This window comes from Lingula anatina, chromosome 7 (genome assembly GCF_051362555.1).
Source record: "Lingula anatina isolate TDL-2025a chromosome 7, LinAna3.0, whole genome shotgun sequence".
In the NCBI taxonomy this organism is placed as follows: domain Eukaryota; kingdom Metazoa; phylum Brachiopoda; class Lingulata; order Lingulida; family Lingulidae; genus Lingula; species Lingula anatina.
Window position 1 is genome coordinate 1,789,100 of NC_141773.1, and position 24,171 is coordinate 1,813,270.

The 24,171-nt window shown below is 36.3% G+C and overlaps 1 protein-coding gene across 2 annotated transcripts; it reads right to left on the bottom strand.

Annotated features, from left to right (window-relative positions):
- Positions 1–79: 79 nt before the first annotated feature.
- LOC106161683 (protein roadkill-like) lies at positions 80–24,109 on the bottom strand. Of its 2 annotated transcripts, none has more exons than XM_087016794.1 (9): positions 23,927–24,109; positions 9,181–9,400; positions 8,680–8,801; positions 7,769–7,920; positions 5,696–5,823; positions 5,218–5,395; positions 4,881–5,059; positions 4,130–4,272; positions 80–3,532 (listed from the first exon to the last, which is right to left on the bottom strand). In XM_087016794.1, the coding sequence occupies exons 2-9, from the start codon at positions 9,259–9,261 to the stop codon at positions 3,388–3,390; spliced, it is 1,128 nt and encodes a 375-aa protein (XP_086872920.1). In that variant the 5' UTR covers positions 9,262–9,400; positions 23,927–24,109; the 3' UTR covers positions 80–3,387. The 2 variants fall into 2 exon arrangements, with proteins under 2 accessions (XP_086872920.1, XP_086872921.1); XM_087016795.1 differs by lacking the exon at positions 23,927–24,109 and adding an exon at positions 22,838–22,858.
- Positions 24,110–24,171: the final 62 nt, after the last annotated feature.

Below are 24,171 nucleotides of genomic sequence, written 5' to 3' on the forward strand. Positions count from 1 at the left end.
TGAAAAATTCTGAGTCATTCAATAGAAAATTTCTTTCATTCCATACTTACATCCAGTTCATTTTTTATATTTTCTACTTTAATTTTATCATTTATCTGATAAACACTTCATTACATGTCAAAATAAAATGAGTGTAACCTAAAAAGATATGAACAAAAACCACAGCAATTACTCCACTAATAATTTGGGCAAATTTGGTAAATTGCAAACTTCATCTGGTAAAAAAAAAATGCAGAAAATGATATGACATCCAGAAATTTCATGTACATACTATCTACATGAATCATAAGGAAAAAAATCTTGAAACTGCAAACAGCACTGCTGTTAATTTGTACCTCCTTTAATTGAAGAGTTTGCTACATTTTTATAACCACAAGCCCACATTTGAGGCTTGGCTCTCCTCTCCTCGATATTTCTCTTCCTTTGCATTGCAAATGTCCAACAATTGTTCCATGGGCAGAACAATTTCAGATACAATAATTATGTACATCAAATAAAACAAAAGTGATTTACATGGCAATTTTATAATTCTACACATTAGTATATGACCTATTTGTGCATAAATAAATAAAACTGAGGCAATCATCTCACAGTGGTGATAAACTGAAAGCCAAATGGAGATTCTAAGCACAAAAACCTCAAGCTACACATCATTCTGATAATGATGAGTTTTTTTAAACCTTCTGCTTCACTTTTTTACTGGGTGCACGTAGTTAGTGAGTCTGCAAAGCACCCATCAAAAAATAAAGAAAGAAATAAATAAAACGAATTAATAAAATAAATAAAAGGAGCTATGAAACCTTTAAGAAATGTGGAATTCTTTATCTAAGGATGTTTTTTAAAAACATGTATGCTTTTAATTTAACCATCAGTTTTCCCTTTTTTTATATACAGACTGGCTCTACTGTTTTATCCAAGAAATCAAAGCACAGGGCAACCATAGTATACAACATTTAAGCCAGTTTAAATTTTGGTCTCCAAAACCATCATCAGACAACTTGCACCGTGGCCTCGTGGTCTTTTTAGTTATCTATGTTTTGGCTTGTTGGCATTTTCAATCATTGATTTGACTAGATACAACAAACAAGTATTCCACATTAATGCATAATGCTTCAAGATCTGATGATATGGCCTTGACCTTAGGTCACTGGTTATATGGCCTTGACCTAAGGTCACTGGTTATATGACCTTGACTTAAGTTTTCAGCAGGGATATTTTTTTACCCAAAAGGCCATCCAGACTTGTGTAATGAATGAACATCAATACAAATAGAGCTCTTTGTAGCAAGGCTGCAAGATAAATTACAAGGCCAATTCTGTTATAAAGAAAGATTTTAAAATGTGAACAGGCCTTATGTGCTGTCCTACATTGAAGTTTGTGACAGAGGCAATATCTAGAAGAAATAATAACTTGTCTTGCTGTAGTATCTATTCAGATGTGCTGTAGATATGATCTATATTAAGTGCGATAAAACATCCAGCTAATGTGCACATATGTTCCAACAAGAAAAAAAAAAAAAAAAAAAAACTCACAAAGATGTGCAGTACAGACCTTCACAGTGCAACTTTCACAAACCCTTCACTCAGTCAAATGAAAACTTTTGGTCCGATCACATATGACCCTTCCTTCCTCGTCACCAGTCTGCCTGGATTCTTGTAATCTCGATCACGTTCAACTCGTCCAGCAAGTTAGTTACATGAAGGCAATAATGTAGACTAGATATGTTTGTTGGCCGCAGCCAAACATTTTGAGAAACATAGCTACACTTAACATATTCATTACATTAAGTATGATACAGCAGTTTTGAATATTTATGCACACCTACTGCCAAGAATATGTAATATATTAATTGATTTGACAATAGTGCTGGTTTTGAAGCTTGGATCGTAGAAGAGGGGGGTAAGGAAATGTGAATTGACACATAAAAGGGGAGCAGCATAATTTGTTCCACTCGAAGGAAGAATTATAAGTATTAATTATAAGTATTTATGGCTAATATTTTCTTGGTTTAAATCTTTTGATTTCACATACTTTGACTTAACTCAAAGGAAACATTCACTTTTTTCAATGACCAAATAAGCATTACCTACCATTAACTGAATATTGCCTTCTACTGAAAACTGATGCTATGAAAATTGATCAAATTTCATAATTTGCACAAAATATTTTCTATAATAAATAAATACATTAAGAAGAGGTGCAAATATTCATGAATCCACATCATCTTCATTTAAATATTTTCCATAAATTTTGCACCTTTATATTGGTCGGTTGTGTATGTGTTTTGGCGTCTGCAAGTGCAGTCAAGGGCTTATTTAAGAAAGCATTTTCCATCTTTCATCATTCTTTTCGGACCAAAACCTTCTGATCTTGAAGATGGTCTTTTTTGAGAAAAGTAGCACGAATAGTGCTGTCTTTCACCAAAGCCACTTCTCCATCAGAACACCCTCTTGTCCATTCAAATACTTTCTTATCTAATAGAAATAATGCATTCTGGTTTTTAGCAAATGAAGGATTTTAAAAAATAAATAACTTAAAAATTGGCTGTTCAGATGCCCATCTCTGATTACAATTTCTCAATCATATTTCTTATAGTTCCTCACTGAAATTTTGACCAAAGTGCAGCTACAGATGCACACAAATAAGCAATCTAAATACTGATGAATGAAACAGATACTGACTACACAGATTCTGCAATATATAAATGAAAGAGCTTAATACACCGACTTCTGAAGTCGGGCCATAAAATAACCTATGACCTGCATTTTGGCATTGTTCTTAGAGGTCCTGATCATCAATTACCTTGACCAGTGGCCTTGACCTGATCATCAATGACCGTGCTCAGTGGCCTTGACCTTGACCTCAATAACCTTAAATCCACCTCTTCCCTATGACCTACCACTTTGTTTGTCCTAGTTTTACAAATGCAAATACCACAGAAAGTGCTACTGCTTCATAAAAAAAAAAAAAAAAAAAAAAAAACTTCATATCCAAAGCAATAACTCCAGTTGGCCAGAATGAGACTTTGATCGTGCATCATGACACAGGGAAAGTGCCTGTAATCCCAGACGCCTGCCACGTCACTCTGGACCCTAACCACTTCTCTTCACAACTTGCCTCTCACAAAAAACCAATGAAAGATTGCAAGTGACTGAAAATTGCAAATGAAGATCAATCTTTCCCAAACCATGATGGATATGACTGAAAAATCAAAGCATGAGGGGTATGATACCATCATTCAAAAACATCACATAGTTCTCCTTTTCGCAACCATTTCTGACTGCATCATTGATGAAAGATTTTTGGTACATGGAAACCAAGAATGCCTTCTGGATGACTGCAACAATGACAAGATTGATAATGTTCACAGAAAGGCCCGGGCACACATCACGATTGCTTCATGCGTTTGCGCGGTGGTCCGAGGGGTGGGCTTTGCTGACTCGCCAGAGCGCGAAATGCTTCAGCGATGAGGTGTGGAGAGTTGGTAACCATGGCCTTCCATCCTGCAGTGTCCATTACATCTGTGGCATGGCTAGAAATGAATATATGAAGAGACTTTGAATATTTTGATCATTTTTTCACCTAGATACTGTAACAGTATAAACACTACTCTAGACTATTGTTCTTCTTTACAAATCAACTTTCCAACACTCAAAATATTGAAGAAAGGATACAAAAACCCAGATATAACCCAGAAATTTGATGAAATTAAGTTACAACTTGACTTCTGACACAGAAACCATGGAAAGGTATACAAACTAATTTAAATTCTGTAAAATCACTACAGCATGATCTTCATTTTATCCAAAAAGGCTCAAAAATGAATGTCACATCTATTTTTCATCAATTCAATGCTAACTGAGTGGAGACATAAACAACATTTTGTATGACAAAGATGAACTACAATGTTGTTCAGGGCTCCGTATCTCGAAAGGTTCGCTATGTTGCTCACGTGCCCAAGCGTCTCGATTCCATGGCCCCGTATCTCGAAATAGAATCGGTTATGGAATGGAGACACTTGCGCACGTGCGCAACATAGCAAACCTTTCGAGATACGGAGCCCAGATTTGTCAGAAATAAATAAATAATTATGCAATGGGCATGTTGCATGTTAACAGAACACACCCACCTGTTTATAAAATCTATTGCATGTGATTTTAACTGTTCAGCACTGTGCAAGTCCGCAAGTACAAGAACCTCACATGCATTCTCAACAACCAGATTCGTACAAAGAGCCTCTTCACACATCACTTTGAGGCGCTCTAAGGCATACTGCAATATAAAAATTTAGATGAGAAATAAATTTATGCACTTTTAGATTGGGGCATAGAGAAATACATTTGTTTGTTATTATTGTTAAGAAATACAAATATATGCACTTATTAGTAAATTCAATTTACAAATAACATTTGCAAAATGTGTTAAATAAGTTTACATGACACACTGACTCATGATCACACATATTTTACTGGTAGAGAGGCAGTCACAGAGACAATTATTTTACTGAATTGGCCTCCAAAACGTGGTGACATTGCACTGTACTGGATCTGATTTCTTTGACACTTCCATGCATTCTGTTTTGCTTGCAAAACGTTTAACTCTTGACAATTCTCAAATGAATGTTTTTTGTTTTCAAAAATGTTTACCACGTAACTAAACAGTCCTACAATTTGAATTTAGGTCACCTCTTGGCTATGTTCGACCCCAAACTGGTATTACTGACCATCTCTAAAGGCAGAGCTATATATCTTTATGTCTTAATAGTTGTGCCTCTTTCTATTAGGAGAAATTGAATGAAGGTATGTAAAGTAAAAAAAAAAAAAAAAAAAAAAAAAATGGGGAAAAAAATGAAAAAGTCGGGCATGAAAGAAAAGACCCACCTTGTCAGCTGCTGCCAATAAATCATCCGCCATTTTTTCTAAGTTTGACGTCTTTCCAGTGTATATGAACCTCAGTATTTCCCTCATTACTTCATGTTCTACGTCTGTTATTTCTACTCGATTCAACTTCCTTTCCTCCATGTCATGTTCGAACATTGCGTTAAACACTGGTGACCTTGCTGTAAGAATAAATACATCTTTTTAAAGAGCTAAGTTCCCATTCTTGCTTTCATTATACTCAATGAACATATACTTTATTTTAGATTTCCACTAATATTTTCAAATGAATGAATTTTTGCTCAAGTCACTGCAAGCTTGATGAAGAGAGGCTACTTACCTGCTAAAATAGCTTTATGTGCTTGAAATTCTCGCCCTCCGACATTTAGCATGACATCACTGAAAGCAGAACGCTCGAATAACGAGCCCAGGTCCTCGCTGAGCTTGCACTCTGGGACTTTGACAGGGGAACAATTGGACTGTCCACTGACATTTATTGTATCGCCCACTACACTGACCTAGAAAGAGAAAGAAATCTTAATAAATTGTTTGCTTGTTGTATTTGTTTATTCGTAGACACATTCATTCAAACCTCATCTTTTTCATTTATAAATTTTTGAGTGCAAGAAGTGGGATTAAAGAAGTCTGCTCTAATATTTTTATGGGTAACTAATAAACAGTTTACAAAATAAAGCAAGAAAAGAAATTAAAATTAATAATCTACTACATGATATGATCACTAACATCTATTGTCTCAAAACAGATTTCAAAACCATCTGCAGAAATCTTCAATAAAATATGTTGTTAACATTGTTTACCTCACAAAATATAGTTAGTTTGTCCTCTGGGAGTAAACCATTGGCTTCATCCATGAGGAAGTCTCTCCTAATGAACTTTTTGAAGCCCCAGTCCTTTCCTTGGACAAATCTGTAGGCTCTTTGGCTTTCTGCAGTAAAACCAACATAAATTGTTCATTATAATTATTCTATTCATCTGTTTCATCATCAAATTCTGTCCGTCAAAGCCCTAGAAACACTCATAAATTTTTTAGCATTTTAAAGATGTATATTAGGCATGCAGGTATGGCAAAGCATTACCACTAAAGCCAACCAAATGCCCCCATCTGGTTTCAAATAGTATAAATTACAGAAAAAACAGTGTTTTTCACATCATTTTTTGAAAAAAAAAATATATATATATACATATATATATATATATATATATATATATATATATATATATATTTGCACAGATATTTTCTCCTTACTTCATGTGCTTTGTAGACTGCAGAGAAAAATTACATATTAATGATTTTGTTCAGACAGGAAGTATTTGAGAAGGAAAATACGTGTGACTGGTATCATTAGACTATAAGATGACCAGTTGGCATATCAGGATCCTATGTTGAAAGGCCATTTGTTGTCGAAAATAATACAAACTCTTACATTTTTTTGTGCACCAGTAAAAACTGAGAAATTTGAAGCATGTGGGTAGCCTTTAAATAATTTGCAAAATAAAAAAAGGTAAAATGCCACCTAACACTTAAAAAATATAACTTTCAGAAACACCACAGGTCATAATTTCATATTACCAAAAAAAGGTTTTTTGAATGATTTTTCTGCTTGTTTTCTGTACTGTTTTTTAACATGGCAGATAAGAAGGTCGAATTTACAACCAAAAATTTGAAGAAGGTACAGTTTAAAGCTATTTTATGGTCGATTGAATGATTTGCTAGTATTTGATTTATTCCTAAATATGTCAACATTATTTGAGTCGTATAAGAAACTAGTAGAAGTGACTTATATGCCTTGTTGGGAATCCATGTTTCACCAATGCTCAGTTCAAATGAACCTTTAAATCATTTATCACTATCTTTAGTTTCCTTATTTTGGCACATTGATTTTAATGCCACCTCAAAGATGTTAATTTCCTAAAACAAATCACTTAAAATCTCGAACCTAATCGTTGGTCCCAACTAATGAACTGAAAAATTGTTTTAAGTAAATACTTACAGACTCTGATAAAAAAAAAAAAAAAAAAAAAAAAACTACACAGCAGTGTCACCTAAGTATATATTTGTTATAATGGGCTAACGAGTAGCATACATTTATTATATCTTTTCAACATTGATGTTAAAGATTGTGAACACACGTTTCTATCCATTGACTTACCCTAAGGCTACCTTCTGCTGCTGCTTTGTAAAATAAACACTGAGTATTTGTAATAAAGGACTTATCTTAAGCTTTAATATCTTCCCTTATTTTCAGTTAATAAGAACATCTTTTCATATACTTTTGCTATAAAATCTTACAACATTATCCCCTACTTCTTAAGCAATGCATATGGGTAAATGGTGAATATTACTTTGCCATCAATTACTAATTGGAAGCTTAATTTTCTTCCCTTACAGCAATACATATGGTTAATCTAACATACATCTCTGCTAAAATTAACTTACAGACTGGCTTTAGTCCAACACTTAAGAAGGGAGATTAAGACCCCATTCCCATAGATTTTAGATCGATCTATCCCTGTGGGGAGACTTACTAGATTACTGTCAGCTTAGCCAGCTTAAGCGTCTGTCCTGCCTGATAAAAGCTGTAAGGAGGTAATTAACTATGGTGTGCACTCGGCTGACTGCAATTTAGCGTGAACCCCCAGGGAGTTAGGTCAATCTATACCTAAATCTCTGGATCAATCTATTTCTCTGGGATTGCACCCTAAGACAACCATGGTGACTCAAACTCAACATTACGACTTTTGGAAAATTCTCCACACTTTGCAACGAATATGAATAATTTGAACTGATACTAAACTGCATCTTTTATCTAAACCCATATTTTAAAATTCTTACCATTTGCTTTCATTACACGCATGCACCCTTCACTTACCCATAGCTTTAGTTTCTTCTCTCTTTGCATTGAGTATAGAAAATTTGAATTTGGCCCTGACCTCACTCTTGTTACAGGAGACCAGAAGAAGATACAGGGATAAGTAGTCTTTACTCTCTTCATCCAGACCTTTAGGGTTTACCCTAAGACACCTGCGGAAGAGAATATAAACTTAATATTATATGACATGCTGGCTCCGTCTTTGCAACCAGTCCTTTCAACCTTAGACTGCTTTTCCTTGACCTTATCGTACTAGCAGGATCAATCTAAGCAGGGACTCTTGCTGAGGCGCAGTCAATGTAAAATGTCAATGTTTATGGTGAGTGAATGTGTGTGTGTGAGAGAGAGAGAGATAGAGAGAGGGAGAGAGTGAGAGAGAAAGGGCAATTACCATTAAAGCTTTACATATTACTTACTGAACTAAAAATCTCTTAGCCTCATGAAGAGAGTACATCAGTATTATAACTATATGAATAGGTAATGAAGATATATGAGATTAATTCTCTCATTTCATTGCAGCCATCCCAACAAACACATTTACCGTTGTTATCACACTTCTAGACAGAGAAAAATTTTGCATTATATCCAGAACAAACAGTTCTACTAGACCTTTTCATTGGTCATTTTGATGATAAACATAACTGCTTATTCATTTCATTTGCATGATTATATATAATAATTGCATAAGAAACCTTTCATAATTTTTGTTGTTGTTCAAAAAATCATGAATGCCCATTTTCACTGTGTATTAAAAACCTGAAAAAAAATCAACACCATTTTTATCTTTCATATACTGTACCCACAGTTCTAACTTACTGCCTCATTAAGGATATACTGAACCATTTTTTAAATCATCGTTTTGCTGTTCATACACTCAGAGATCTAACAAACTTCTTTGTGGACATACTCACCACTTCAACTTATCATTGGCACCAGCAGAAAACGTGGAACTCTTCAACACTTCTCCCATCTCCTCTCGACAAAAACTGAAGTTGTTGATGGTCCACATATAGGAAAACTTCACCACCTTTACCTGAAATATTTAACAAACTCATCACATTTCATCTTATTTGGAAAAGGGGACAGCAACTCTTACCTGGTACTATTATATTCCAGTTTTGAATGAAATGAAAATTTCACTAGGCCCCTGTCACCACTTAATGTCACTGAGACAAGAAAAACTCCATAGTAACATATAATATTAAGAGTCACTCATAATTACAACAAAAATTTGAGAATGAATGAACAAGTTTAACTTGATATGGATCAATCAAAATTTAATACTTCAACTTCTGAAAAAGTTTTTATAAGATGGCAGAAAATTTTTTTCAGCTAATTTACAGTATTAAAAAATAGTGAGTGTGTGTGCTCACACATATTTGTGTGTCAGAGAACGCATGCATGCGCCATACCTGCGTGTAGCACCAGTTTTCAGCCACAGGGCACGACATCTCTGATGGCGGTGGCGTAGGGACCCGCGACACGGCGGCCATGTTGTGGTGCTGCGCCTCCCCGGAGTGGCCGCTCGGCTGCGAGGATGGTTGCGGCTGCTCCGTGGTGGACGCCAACGTTACTGCCTCACCAACTAAACACTAAACACACTCCTGCTCTTTGCCTCGCCTTGGTAGCTTTCTGCAAGTAGAGAAATGCCAAGAGATTACAATGAGACTAGGCTAGGACATAAATATTCATTTCTTCTGAAATACCATTACAACTATACTGTATAACTAACAAGCCTAATTTATCCAAAAATCACTAAAACATTGGTCCAGTCTGAAAGCTTAACATCCATAATTAACATACCTAAAAAGCTCTACACCAAATATCCAATGTTTAATAAGTTTAATTTTAGATGTGGGCATGTCATTATCTGTATTACTGAGCCATGAAAGTTTTCTGAGAATAATTCATTTCCAACAACATCTGGTTTTTCATTGCAAGCTGTCGCCCTGGAAAATTACACTTATCATTGACTAAAGCAGATATACATAGAAAAGGGCACAGAGACAGACAGACAGACAGACAGACAGAGAGAGATATTTTACCTATCATATTATTACTATCATTGTTGTTGATCAGATAACAACAAAGCCCAGAGTCTTTGGGTATTCAGACATGTCAAATGTTGAAATCAGCATGATCTCAGACATAAACTAATCTTGGTCTGAACACAGCTGAAGGTCAACATTTCGGACAAACTTTTTCCTGGTCTGAACACAGCTGAGGGTCAACATTTCAGCCATAAGGTAATCCTGGTCTGAACACAGCTGAAGGTCAACATTTTAGCTATAACCTAATCCTGGTCTGAGCACAGCTGAAGGCATACCAGTAAGGTAATTCTGGTTTGAACACGTCTACAAGTCACTACTTCTGATAAACTAATTATTGACTGGGCAAAGCTAAAAGCAACCATCCCAAACATAAATTACTCCTTGTGTGAACAGGGATGAAGGCCAATAACTCAAAACAATGCATGCTCAATTACTACGAATGGGCAGAATACTATACAATCAGTGGTTGGCCAGATGATGTACACACCCAGTCCTGAGCAGCAAGAGTGCACCTGTACCAAGTTGGGGGACAGTCACCTATTTGTACTGAAATCAAAATACTTTTAGCTTCAGGCCAACAATTTAGCTCTACCTAAACCCAGATGAATAAGAAGTTTTCCACTGAAATTAGGACCTTTGTATACAGAAATGATAAATGGCTCGGGCTGTAGATCGATATTTACTAGTACTTTATCCAAGTTGTGTAATACAGATTTACTCTGGATTACACAGAGCACTTCTACATCGATGTCATGTCTCACAATATTAATGTTTAAAAAAATGTCACATCTCACAGCACAATCCACTGTTAAAACTAGCTCTTCTAGTGAAGGTGACACCTATATTGACAGTCAGTTTCACTATACATACAGTATACAAATAATTGATACAGATCTACACTATCCGCGGCACGCACAGCACTCTGAAGATCAAACAGAGGTCACTAAGTACATGTATACTACCTGGACTAGTTATGCTAAAAGCAGTGCTATTGTTTAACATACGGAATGGACTTAATTACCTGGACTAGTTAGACTAAAAGCAGTGCTAATTGGTAAATATGAGATCAGGAATGAAGTTGTCATCAAACTGTAGAGTGTTCAACACATGGAATGGACTTAATTACTAACCTGTACTATGCTAATTGGAAAATTTGAGATCACGAATAAAGTTTTTATCAAAATGTAGAGTGCAATTGTTAAACATACGAAATGGACTTAATTACATGTACTAAGCTAAATAGTAAATTGTTGGGGTACTTATAACTTGGGAATGAAGTTTCATCAAACTGCAAACATCAGTGAGGGTCCCATTGGGGAGGGGGGGGGGAGAGAGAGTAGTAATCACAATTCACTATTCATTTATCACTGAATGTGAGTTGAAAATCAGGCATCACTGAGTTAAATGCCTTTCTGTGATGTGACAAATATGAAAAATAAAAAGCAGCATTCACAAGTCACAGGAATGGGATGCGGCACAGGTCACGCGATAAAATGAACGTTTGAAAAATACTTATTTTACATTTCCATTTCCTTTCAGTTTTTTTTTCTTTTTTATATCCATCATTTTTACTGAGATCACAGAACTTCTCCACATTTGTCTGTTACTTCTGTACTTTCATCATGCTGTTACTGTACAAACTTTAACATAGGTAAATGATTGATAAATGAAAGCATTTATCATGCACAAAAGATACCAAACATTCCATTTTTGCCACATGCAAGTAAATTATTAAGTGACTATATATGTCACTATCTGACACACACAAATTTAATTCCAATTCCACAGCTAATTTTTTTCCATTAAAGACAATAAGTGGCTTCAAAAAGGCATCAATTTTCCACATAAACAACCAATAAACAGGTACCCCAACAATATAAAAGTACTCTGAAAGTACGCAATTTTCCAAACAACTATTAATCATGACTTCCCTGAAGTAGTTTACAAATCAAGAACCTAATCTAACCATCACAGGGAGAAGAGAATCTTCATGCTGGTTCGAGAAAAAATAATTCAAACCACAAATTAGACTAAAAGGTAGCATCAGATGACCAGATAGATCAACCAGGAACTAGTCAGATTACCAGACAGATCAACCTGGAATTAATCAGACAACCAGATAGATTAACCAGGAACTAGTCATATTACCAGACAGATCAACCTGAAACTAATCAGACAACCAGGCAGATCAACCAGGAACTAATCAGATTACCAGACAGATCAACCATGAACTAATCAGATGACCAGACAGATCAACCTGGAACTAATCAGATTACCAGATAAATCAACCGGGAACAAATCAGTCAACCAGACAGCTCAACCAGGAACTAATCAGATAAACAGACAGACCAACCAGGGACTAAGGTGTCTGAGGCAAAGTAATATCTCCACAATATCAGGTCCTGTCCTTAGGTTTGCTTTCAGCTGTTCCTACCAATCTAAAAAAAATTCGTAAATGGGGCGTGTTGGGCAAGGGGACTGCCTTCATTTAAGCTTCTCTCACTTGATCTCTCAACAACTTTTAATACAGATAAGTATAGCATACAATGCGAAAAGGGCCTCAGTGGGTCAAAGCACATGAAGACATTTTACAGGTTAGCATCAGAGAAAAGGAAACCCAGAAAATACTTGGAAGAATATGTCATTAATAAAAGGTTTATTTGCCAGAAGACATATTGGATGGCAAATATCACCAGGTTTATACAACAGAAAGTTATCCAAACACAAGCAATAAAATTTACATGCCTCACTAGTTTCTAGCCACCAAGATCAATGTGAGACAGGAGCTGAGATGACTGACCGATTTCATCAACACTGGATTGTGCTATCCTACCAATAACATGTATTACCCTTGTATACTGCAAAGGTGCTAAACCTATTCAATTTATTGGTAGAACAAATGAACATTGATGGTAATTCTCGAATAATTTTTGTAAAAATGAATGCTACTGGATTCAAAGAGAGAGAGAGAGAGAGAGAGAGATGATTTCACTTATGTTTACAATAAAACTTTCTGTGTTGAACAAAACATAATTACCTTGTCTATAGCAACATGGATAGCAGCCAATAACTGGTAATAACAGAATGCTCTACCTCTCTAATGCCTTTATAATGAATAACTTAACACCCACGTTCAGCAGCCCACTAGTACTTTATATATCAGGTCATCTAAACAAAGAATGAATGTACTTTACTGCTAAAATTAACTGCATATAATTACTGGTATATCTATGTGATTTTAATTGTTCTATTTACTGTACGTTTTTAATGACATGCACACTAAGATAGGGTCCGTATTAAAATCTGTATCTTCTGACAATGAGGGCACTTTATTTTAACAGCCTCTGTCTGCCGCCCTGGCATTCAAGGTATGCAGATAAATGTTCTTAAGATATTACAACCTGCCACCGGTCTTAAAGTTAAAGTAGACCAAGCTCATACACAGCCCCAGGGTAATGCTGGTGCTAGGCCTGGACCAGCTTCACAAAACCCAGCCAAGAAATCAGTCTAAACTTCAGAATGAAAAATGTGGTCACCACCAGTTTTAAATGGGCCTCAGGCCTTTTTTCTGAAAAGTGGACATTATTTTTTCCATCAGCTGAACCAACCTGAGCAACAGTACAGAACCTACATTATATAAAATTCATTTTGATTCACAGGGGACCTTTTCATATAAAAAGGACAGGTTTGTTTTTTAGAACTCCTAACCCCTTCCCAGCCAACAGGCTTGGCGCTATCCAATAAATACATTCCAGCTTTCTAACAAAATCAATTTTTCTGCCATTTAAGGACGTTACCTCTGAGAAAAAAAACCCTGCACATGATGTGACACTGATTTGTTCTTTTGTCCATTATCATCCATTCCTAATCTCAATATCTGCTTTTTTTTTCTTCACATCTCAACAAGATGTGTGCTATTTCATAATCAAATAACCATCTATGCATGAAATTTCCTGGTAAGAGAACGGCTGTGCTTGAATACATTGCCCTATTTCAGTGGTGTAATTTAGATATAAAATGCAGTTGTATTTCAAGGTTATGTCTAGACTCGAGACAGAAGATTACATACTACAGTACACTTCCCCCCGAAGACAGTTCAAAATGGATTAGCATGTACTTTAACTGAGATACCTTATCTGACTGGATTCTATACATCAGAAAACTCTGTAGGTTACATACTTTTCCACAAGAAACAAACTTCATAATATCAAACTTCATAATACCTAGAAAACTTTTTAACTAGCCTACAGATTAGAAACTCTTTACAGTGAACAGCATAGCCCCTGGTCCCATAGACATTTCTATGAAAATATGATTTAGATTAAAAAATTTTATTTCTATGCCCACAGGCACCCCTAGCTTTGTGAACACCTGTGCTGTTTAGTTGGCTGATATTGCCAACATTTCAGTCTATGAGACTAAATAAAAGTGTATGGACTCCCAGAACCTCAAAGACCAATGTCAAAGGAATCATTCAACTCTATGTAGCACACTGAATCTGCCTTTTACTTTCGCACAACTGTCCTTTTTGTTTTTAAGAACAAACCAAGAGACCAGCTAGACTGGCAATACTAGTAACAGTTTCCATGCACAATGCAGCAAAATAGGTTATAAAATAATGCCAGCTTCCTTGTAGCCACAGATGCAAACTGATATTGGCTTAGAGCTGACTTAGTAATCATATGTCAGGTAAAATGTGTCCACTAAATGATCAACTGCAGGCCTTCCCAACTACCAGACTCGGCACCTACGGGTCCAGAATAAACCGGTATATCTGACCACACTACCCGTTTTCAAGGTGTGTGTCAGATCGCATAAAAGAGTATCATACCCTATCACAAATTCTGTAAGCCTACCTGTCATCCGGGTATCGCGCCTCGTTTTCGTCAAGTAGGCGTCGCATGAATACAACAGACGACTCCCTCAATCAGGGGGTGGAAACGCGCTACTTATATGATTAAGACGAGCCTAGCCGTCAGTACCGGTTATTGTTTTGTGACCTTGAGGAGCAATTAGGTTTGGTCGTTGCGGCACGCATCAACAGTAGTTGAACTACCACACCTGGGTCTTTTGTTTTTGACAACTGTTCACTCGTCATCGAGGCGCTTGTTCAAGACTACAGGCTGATATCTACTAGTACTACCAGTGGCTTCATTAGTAACGTTCCCACAGTACTTAAGTTTTCTGTCCGTGCGTACAAACCCTGAAAAAGGACAGCCTCGCTGACGAGAACAATGGACGTTTCTCACCCCTCTCTAGGATTACCCCTGCCCTCAATCTCGTCCATCCCGGTAGTCACGAAAATATTTAACCCCCGACAGAATATGCTTCTGCTATCAAAATTAGGTCTACTTTTCTAAATTAATATATAAGTTTGCAAGTTCTTATTTACAAAACATCAATGGCTATGTCCGAACCTAAATTTTATGTTAAAAATTGCGGTACTGTCAGATTTTAGCATAAACAGAGAAAATTGCAGCAGCGCATGAATCTAGATGAGATGCACTACTTTCCAACCCCGCTTAGGATCATTGCTATCACATCGCGCACCAGGCAAAATCGGTGTGGAGGCTGATACTCTGTAATGCGATCTGACACACACCTTGAAAACGGGTAGTGTGGTCTGATAAACCGGTTTATACTGGACCCGTAGGTGCCGAGTCTGGTAGTTGGGAAGGCCTGAACTGTTTACCTGTTTGCTGAGCGGTCAGTCTAGAATCTTGTTAGAGAACAGATGTCTGACCCTTTCTTCAACTGATCACAGCCTGGTAGCCCAAGTTGTGTTCACATCAGATTTAATATAAGTTGTGTGTACAGACAAGGACTTCCATTAGACCCATGCTTAGTCGCGTTCACAACAGATTTGACTTCAGTTGTGTGTATAGACAAGATGATTTTCATGAGGTTTAACTTAAGCTGTATACAAAGGCAAGATGATTTCCATAAAACTCAATAAGTCATCTCATTACCCCAAAAAATTTACCTGCCTTGTGAAACATGCCCCTGATATGCCCCCCTCCTCACACACACACACACACACACACACACACACACACACACACACACACACACACACGTTACAGCTTTGAGACCAATGCACTCCCAACCTCAAATCAACCCTGTAGTTTGCCTACAGATCTATCAAGCCTTTATCAAAGCCACTTTCATGAACTTGTAAAACCTATTTAGATTTGCCCAGTTATCATGAAACAATACACATTTATCTTATCTTAACAACAATTGAATCAGTGTGATTTGAAAAAAAAATTGCAATCTATTTCAACGAATGAAGGGGAAAAGTTACTGAAACTTTTCTGCTTAGTGGCTACACACATTTTGACAAATCTAGAATTCTTGGCTAACTTCACCATGGATACAAAACTTTGACCAATTTACCCCTGTTAAAGTACATTTCACTGGAATGTGGTCCCTATGATCAATCACCGAATTACCCCAAGACACAAATGTAATTTTGGAAAGGCAGTTCATTTCTGCTCTTAGAACATAAATTGTAAGACCACAATTCCATTGGAAACATTATTACAAGCAAAAACAAGGCAGCAAAGCTGTCAAATGTACAGACAAAAAGCAGGAAATAACTATGCACAAAATAGGCTACTGTCAATTCTGATGCAAAAGTACATTATGTTAAACTGCAAATTCAACATCAAATTTTAATTATGCTCAACAGGTAATACCAATGTAAGTAAAATGTGTAACAAGCATAAGGCTTCAGGCCCATGGCAGTTCAAGTTCACACTTTTCCAGAAAAAGAAGCCAATTAGACTGCTTTTCCATCTCAGGCTGCATTTTAGTCCTGTATTTCTTTTCTGAACATTTGGCAATCATCAGTAACATGGTTTTCCCATAATGGTCATCATGGCAGCAGCACCCAAAATTGTGTTTTCTTCTATTCTGATGCAATATTACATAGTGGTTAACAGCATAATGACCGTCAATTTTTAATAATAAAATATACGTATCATGGATTTTCAGAAAATGTGACTAGCATGAGTCTTCAAGCCCATGGAACTTCAAAGTCACACCTTGAAAATGCCAATATGTGAAAAATTAAATTTTCACAAAAAAAAAAAACTGTTTAACTAGCAGAAAGAATTACCAAACAGACTGCATTGCCTACTGAAGCTGTATTTTAGTCCCATGTTTCTTTCCTGTAAGTTTGAGAACAGTAAGTGACATGATTTTTCTTAAATGGACATCATGGGAGCAGTGCCCAAAATATTTTTTTTCCAAATTTTGATGCAATATTACATAACATTTAACAGCATAAAGACCATCAATTTTTTATAATAAAATATTAGTATTATGGATATTCAGAAAATGTGACTAGCAAAGGTCTTCAGGCCCATGGAACTTCAAAGTCACAACTTGAAAATGCCAAAATGTAAACAAGACAGCACTGTTCTGAAATGTTTTTTTTTCCATTTTTACACTTTTTTAACATAAAACAAAATTAACAGTTTACTGCCACTTTTATAAGATCAACTAAGAAAATTGATGAGATGTGAAAAATATCAATAGAACAGTGTCAAATGTTCAATTTCCTCCATTCTGAGTTTCTGAACATAGTGAATGATTGAATCTTACAAACTGCAATGATATGAGTTTATTTCCATTTTTGACACCTTATTACACAATACACGATTACAAGTTTACCATCATTTTTACGTTATCAACTAACAATGTTGTAAAGATGCAGAAAATGTCAAACAAACACTTTTACATATCTTATTAATTAAATAATGAGACTGTTAACATGCCTAAGAATTGAATCTGAGGAAATGTGAAAAAACAGCATAACTTATAAAATAATGGTCTGATTATGCTGATTTTCGAACTTGACCTGCGTTTTAGTAAGATTGATTACTCCTGTGAGTTTCATGACAACAGGCCTATGGGTTTTCCTTGAAATGTGTTAACAGTGTTGCATATATGCTGAAAAGTGAAAAAACAGCACAACTACTAAAATAGTGGCCCGATCATGCCGATTTTCGAACTTGACCTGCGTTTTAGTAAGATTGATTACTCCTGTAAGTTTCATGACAACAACCCTATGGGTTTTCCTTGAAATGTGTTAACAGTGTTGCATATATGCTGAAAAGTGAAAAAACAGCATAACTACTAAAATAGTGGCCCGATCATGCCAATTTTCGAACTTGATCTGAGTTTTAGTAAGATTGATTACTCCTGTGAGTTTCATGACAACAGGCCTATCAGTTTTCCTTGAGATGTGTTAACAGTGTTGCATATATGCTGAAAAGTGAAAAAACAGCATAAATTCTACAATAATGGCCCGATCATGCTGATTTTCGAACTTGACCTGTGTTTTATGAATATTCATCAGCTCTGTAAATATAAAGCCAAAAAGTAAAACTGTCTTCCACTTATGGTGTTAACGCTGAAAGTGCACGGCGACGGCGACGGCGACATGATCGGCGACAGCGACGGCGACGGCGACGACAGACGCAGGTGATGGCAATATGTACAGACACATCTGTGTCTGTACATAAAAAATTGTTGCATGCAAAGTTGTTGAGGTCTGGTCATACTTTTAGAAATCCCATGGAAATAAAGTTAGACAATTAACCTCTTGCACCAAGTAAACTGGTAGTTCAAGGAATCGATGCATAGAGACATTCCCTCTGAAACTTCTGAAATATGTGTGATACAAATATAAGACAGTCAACAAAAAATCAATTTCCCATAGAATTAAGCAGCCATGTGAAACACTTAGCGTAATACAAAACAAGGAACTTAATAGTTCTTTCTTGGAAAACCTTTTAGTACTGTCTGATTCAATGACAACTGTCCCTCCCTTTCTAAGTCCTCCTCAAAACTAACAACTATAGATAACATCATTACCATCACTCAGTTGGGATTTGATCCCCCCTCCCCCACACCAAACTTTCAACTTAAGGTCCCATGTTTGACAAGACAACCTGGCCGTCTTCTGATGTCAGCTACACTACCACCAGTTAAGGTCAAACAAGGTCTTAAGGTCACCTTAATGAATATTGCAATATTTAATATCTCATACTTTCCTTGTGGACATATTAATATCCATTTCCTCCTTTAGCTTCCTGCTTTCTTATTCCCTACACCAGAGATGCCAGTTTCATCTTTCAAGTTGCACAATTTTTTTAATGAATTCCTCATTTCTTACTATATTCAGGTGAACAGTATTTTTTATGTTTTACAATAGGTTTACTTCTATCACTACAACTGGTAACCCCCATAGTTAACATTTAAATATCATCTGACAGAAATAACTAACCTGGATGAGGTATGAAATAAATATGAGTACCCATGACAATCAAGAAATAATATGACAGCTTGTTAAGAATTCCCATCAAAGGCCACCCAATCTCATGTATTATTGATAAAGTATTCACTGCAATCAAATGCCAGATCTTCATTATGTTTTCCAGGAAAGTGCAGCAGCACTCGTTTTGTCTGCACGTGTTCTAAGTCTGAGACTAGAGAGTTCATAAGTTGAAGACAAACTGCCCTGTTTTTTCTACAATCAGTGATGGTGGTTTTGTTGCATGATCATGAGCTCCAAGGGAAAGAGGATCTAGAACAGTAATAATTTTACCACAGTACAAAACCAAGGCTTTATAATGTTAGTACGTATTAACCATATATTCTCATGCACGTGCCATTTAGCAAACAGACATACAGACAGAAAAACAGACAAACAGACGGACAATGAGAAAGCTCAAAAGAGACAAAAACAAAAAGCCAGACAAACACTTTATCATAAAATAAAAATAATTTCTATAATAACTAAAGCTATTCAAATGCCTCATATTCTTACAATGATAAATTCTAAGACAATTATGTCAAAAGCTATCCACTGACCTGAAACATATCCTCAGTTTGATAGCTCATATCCAATTTTAAGTTCATAGGATCAATAAGGAAGCAGCCAACTTGTGACAGCTATACATAACCAAGTTATGAAACTGGCTTCTTTGTGGATTTGTAAAGTTCAAAGAAGCCCAATGGCATTGCTGTTACCCCCGGTGACATTTTGAAGGGTCTAATTGAAGCTTCTAATTTTCCTGTATATGAAAAAATAAGGTCACCTTGAAGCTGTTGAAATCCTGTGAGGCCGTGTTCATATTGGGACCAACTTAGACTAAAAATTTGACTTAAGTCGATTGACCAAGTTCAAAACTGGGACCAATTTAGACTGAAATAAGACCGACTTATATCACCATACCATGTTTACAACTAGATTGGAAACATGATGCAAAATAAAAATATTAATAAAAAGAGGAAATATTTTAACTGTGAACCACTGTACACAAGTGACCTGTTCTGAGAGGAGAGGTCATGCCATCCCCCCCCTACCCCCCCCCCCCCATGAACACAGGCCAATTGCGTAGGACCCCCTGGAATGTTGTTTTTTTTTCTTTTCTTTTTTTTTTTTTGGGGGGGGGGGGGTAGTAACTGAAAACTTTATTTTAACAAGTCATCCAGTCACAGAAAAAGCCAACTTCAGCTTGAGCAGGCCACCCATGTGCTGTCTCGCTGGCTAAACCCTTGGTTGAATCCACAACAGCGAAGTAACAGATCCATGGATCAAATAAGGCGACCCACTTAAAAATCCACCTAACAATCCGTGGAGATTATGAGACAAACATTCAAGTGCTGGGGTAGCGCTAGCAATTTTTTTTTTCTCGCTAAGTTAGCCAAATCACCACATTTTTGTCAATTTGTTATCAAAATGGTTATAATTTGGCTAAAACGTCAAATCAAGCCCTTTTTCTTTAGCCAATTTAAGTCAAATAGCATTTGGCTAAATTAGCGAGTGTTAGCGCTACCCCAGAAGTGGGTCAGTCATATTTGCTCCCAGGACCTGTAAGTCCGCTGTTGTGAACGTGGCCTTTGTGCTCAACCACACCAAAATGTTAATGAAGCCATCTACCAAGCATTAACACCTAAAACATTCTGAAACACAGCTACCAAGATGTAGCCCAAGTTACTGTACTGCTGCAGGAAGACAACTCCATTTATCTCAACAAACAAGCAAAATCACTTTCATAATGGTTTCTGTTTATCATGGGATTGCTCTCATTCATCATGACTAATTCTATTCCTCGTACTGCTGGCATTTTCTGCTATTCACTGACAAAAAGAACATGGGAGGTCTTTTGTGGTCTCAAACCTTTATGCTTTCCATTTAAAAAGCCCACAGTTTTACTCATATTTAAACATAGCTGAAAACAAATGGAAACATCTTTTGTATCACTTTGTTTTTGGCAATCTTACATCCATCCATTGATAACTTATTTCTTTCTAATTTTGTTTCAATGCTTGTGTATATGAATATGTTTTACAATATAAAGCAGAATAATAAATCACCTTTTCCCTCTTCTTTCTCTCTATATATAAGTGATACCTCCAGCTTTCAGATGTTACTGTCAACATGATGAACTACCTAATGGACACATGGTTCAAAGAAAGGGCAACATAGTGGCAAAGGCCACATTTAGAATAAGAGACTAACTACTCCGAGGGTCAAATACGACCCACCACAAAGCTTGCCATCTAATCCCCTAACAGACTCTGAATAGATTCTCTGAGGGGAAGTATTCAGGTGGGTCGGCCATATTTGATCCTCGGACAAGTTAGTCCCCTTTTCTGAATGGGGCCTAAGACATCAGGATGCATGTGTATTCACACACTCAACAGGAAATCAATTGAAATGAGGTCAAACTTGGAACTGAAGTTGAATTTTCAGGTATGCTAGGTAAGGCTCTCTCAGAAATCCTTTGAACTAGCTGCTCAATTATATCACAACCACGTTTTTTATTTTAGGTAATAAATCTAGCTGCCTTTGTTGTCCCATTCGCTCACTGCCATTGGCGATATTCACAACAGAGGACCAACTAGTCAGCGGATGAAATATGGAGACCTACTTAAAAGCTTGCCATCTAATCCCCTAATAGACACTGAATAGATTAACTGCAGGGATTAAACAAGCAAATTATTTCAAAGGTACATACGAACCGTGGATTCCCATAAATTAAATGTAAAACCACTTCTACTAGTTTCTTATACGACTCAAATAAATTTGCCATGCCAAGGGATAAACTGAATAGATCACTCGATCAGACGTAAAAGAGCTTTGGACTGCTCCATTCTTTAAATTTTTGGTTGTAAATTTAACCTACTTTCGTGACCTACTTTTCTGCCCCAGTGACATACAGCATAGCATGCTAGCAGCAAAATCCATTCAAACGTCATTTTCGGATAAAATTAAGCAATGCCTTTTGATAATTCTCAGATCTCATCTCTTAGGGCGCATTCCCATAGATTTTAGATTGATCTATCCCCGTGGGGCGTCTCACTAGATTACTGTCAGATAATGCCCGTCCCGCCTACTAAAAGCTGTAAGGGGGTAATTATCTTTTGTGCCTGCTCGACTGATAGCTACTTAGCGTGAACCCCCAAAGAGTTAGGTTGATCTAGTTGGATCGATCTTATCTCTGGAAATGGGGTCTTAGTTATACTACTTGAAACTATATGCTGGCATTTGGGTGGTTTTTGTGACAAAAAATTGACTTTGTATGCATCTTTAAAAGACTCACTGCAGAATAATGATAAGCATCAAAAGCGGCTTTTTTTTCTCAATTATTCAACGATACAGCTGCACTGGCCTATGCAACAATCTTTTCACCTTGTTACCTTTTTTAAATTTATAGCCAAGACACCCTTTACCACATCCTATATGTTTCATGAGAAAATTCACTTTTTGTATCAAGACCATCACTCAATGGAAAACAAATGAACAGCTGTTAAAAATACAAGTGACCTTCAAATGTTCCATAGTTTAAAAACCTTAAAATAAAACTGCAGTAAATATCCTCATGGTTATATAAATACAAGGAAGCAGCTACGATCCTTGTCCATTCTTGCCTTTAGAAAAATATATCAATGCATTGTGAGATCAGTCAGTTTGTCATATTAAACAGACTATTCCCAATACCTTTGGACAGAATTCCTTATCATCGAGTATACTCCAGGGCTCATGCTGACACAGTTTGGCATGGCATGAATCTATCACTTCGTGGTCACACTTCCATACTCTGACTTGTATTAAAAATATTGTATTTAGGAAAAAGATTATTTATTCAATGACTTGTCCAAAAATCTGTTTAGCAAATGTTTCATTATTGCCGTATGTAACTACTGAGATTGAAAAAAGCACATTACAAGTCATGAATCAGAGTTTAATCTACAATTACCTTCTTCACTATTCTTATGGTCATAACCAAAAAGGAATGCTCAAAAAATAAAGAATGACGGTTGACTTCAAATCATTAAAACACATACTATTGAAAGTATATAACTAGGGCTTCCCTAAATAGAGTTTAGATTTACCTGTAAAGATTTTCCAATATGTTACATTTCATTATTTATATACATAATGATTGAGGCTTACCACATTAGCTGTGACTTCACCCACATCTCATTATGGTGATGTAAGTAAAGCTTCCTTCTTTTGAAACCTAAGGTCTAACTTAAAAATACCACAAGTTTTTACCATATCAAAAGAGTGACATTAAGTAACCAAATATATCATATTGTACAGCATCAAATCAATCACCAAAACAGTAAAGAAATATTATTGGTAAGGCGCATATTGAAATTGTAAAGTTCCCCGAATTCCAATACAAAATAGTTTTCAAAAATCAATCAGTAGTGCAAGTTTAATGCATACATACAATGCTGGATTTAAAACTCCTCGATAACAATTTTATTTCTAGGGCTTGGCGAGAATTGTAATATTTTATGGGAAAGGATGGACCAGTGTTGCGTCGGTGTCCCTACACGAACACGACAAGCTGGCTTCGCGGTTGTTACATTTCAACGTATGCACCATGTTTTATGTAATTTTAAGTCTGAATAAGATACACTGGTGAAATATTTCATAAAGTAACATATGTAAATGGTATGTTTATTAGCACAGATTTGAGTCGAGAGAGAGAGAGAGAAATATCCCCAAACAGAAAGTCGCGAATCAATCAGGGGCAAGTTTCTATAATGCGGCTTATGTTTTACGTTTCGTTCTTACCTTTCGACTCCTCTCTCTTTTTCAATGTTTCTTCGTACAAGGTAACATTTCTAATGTTTCTACTCTTTTAATATATGATAATTCACTCAAAGTTTCGGCACTGGCTGTTCACAAGCCCTGTCGAAGCGCCTTCCTTGTGATTCATCCGGGTACTTTATGCGACCTCAGTGGCCCCGTGACCTTCAGATCACATTCACCTAGTTAATCTCGAATATCACAAAAATATGCATAGAATATGAAGTGAG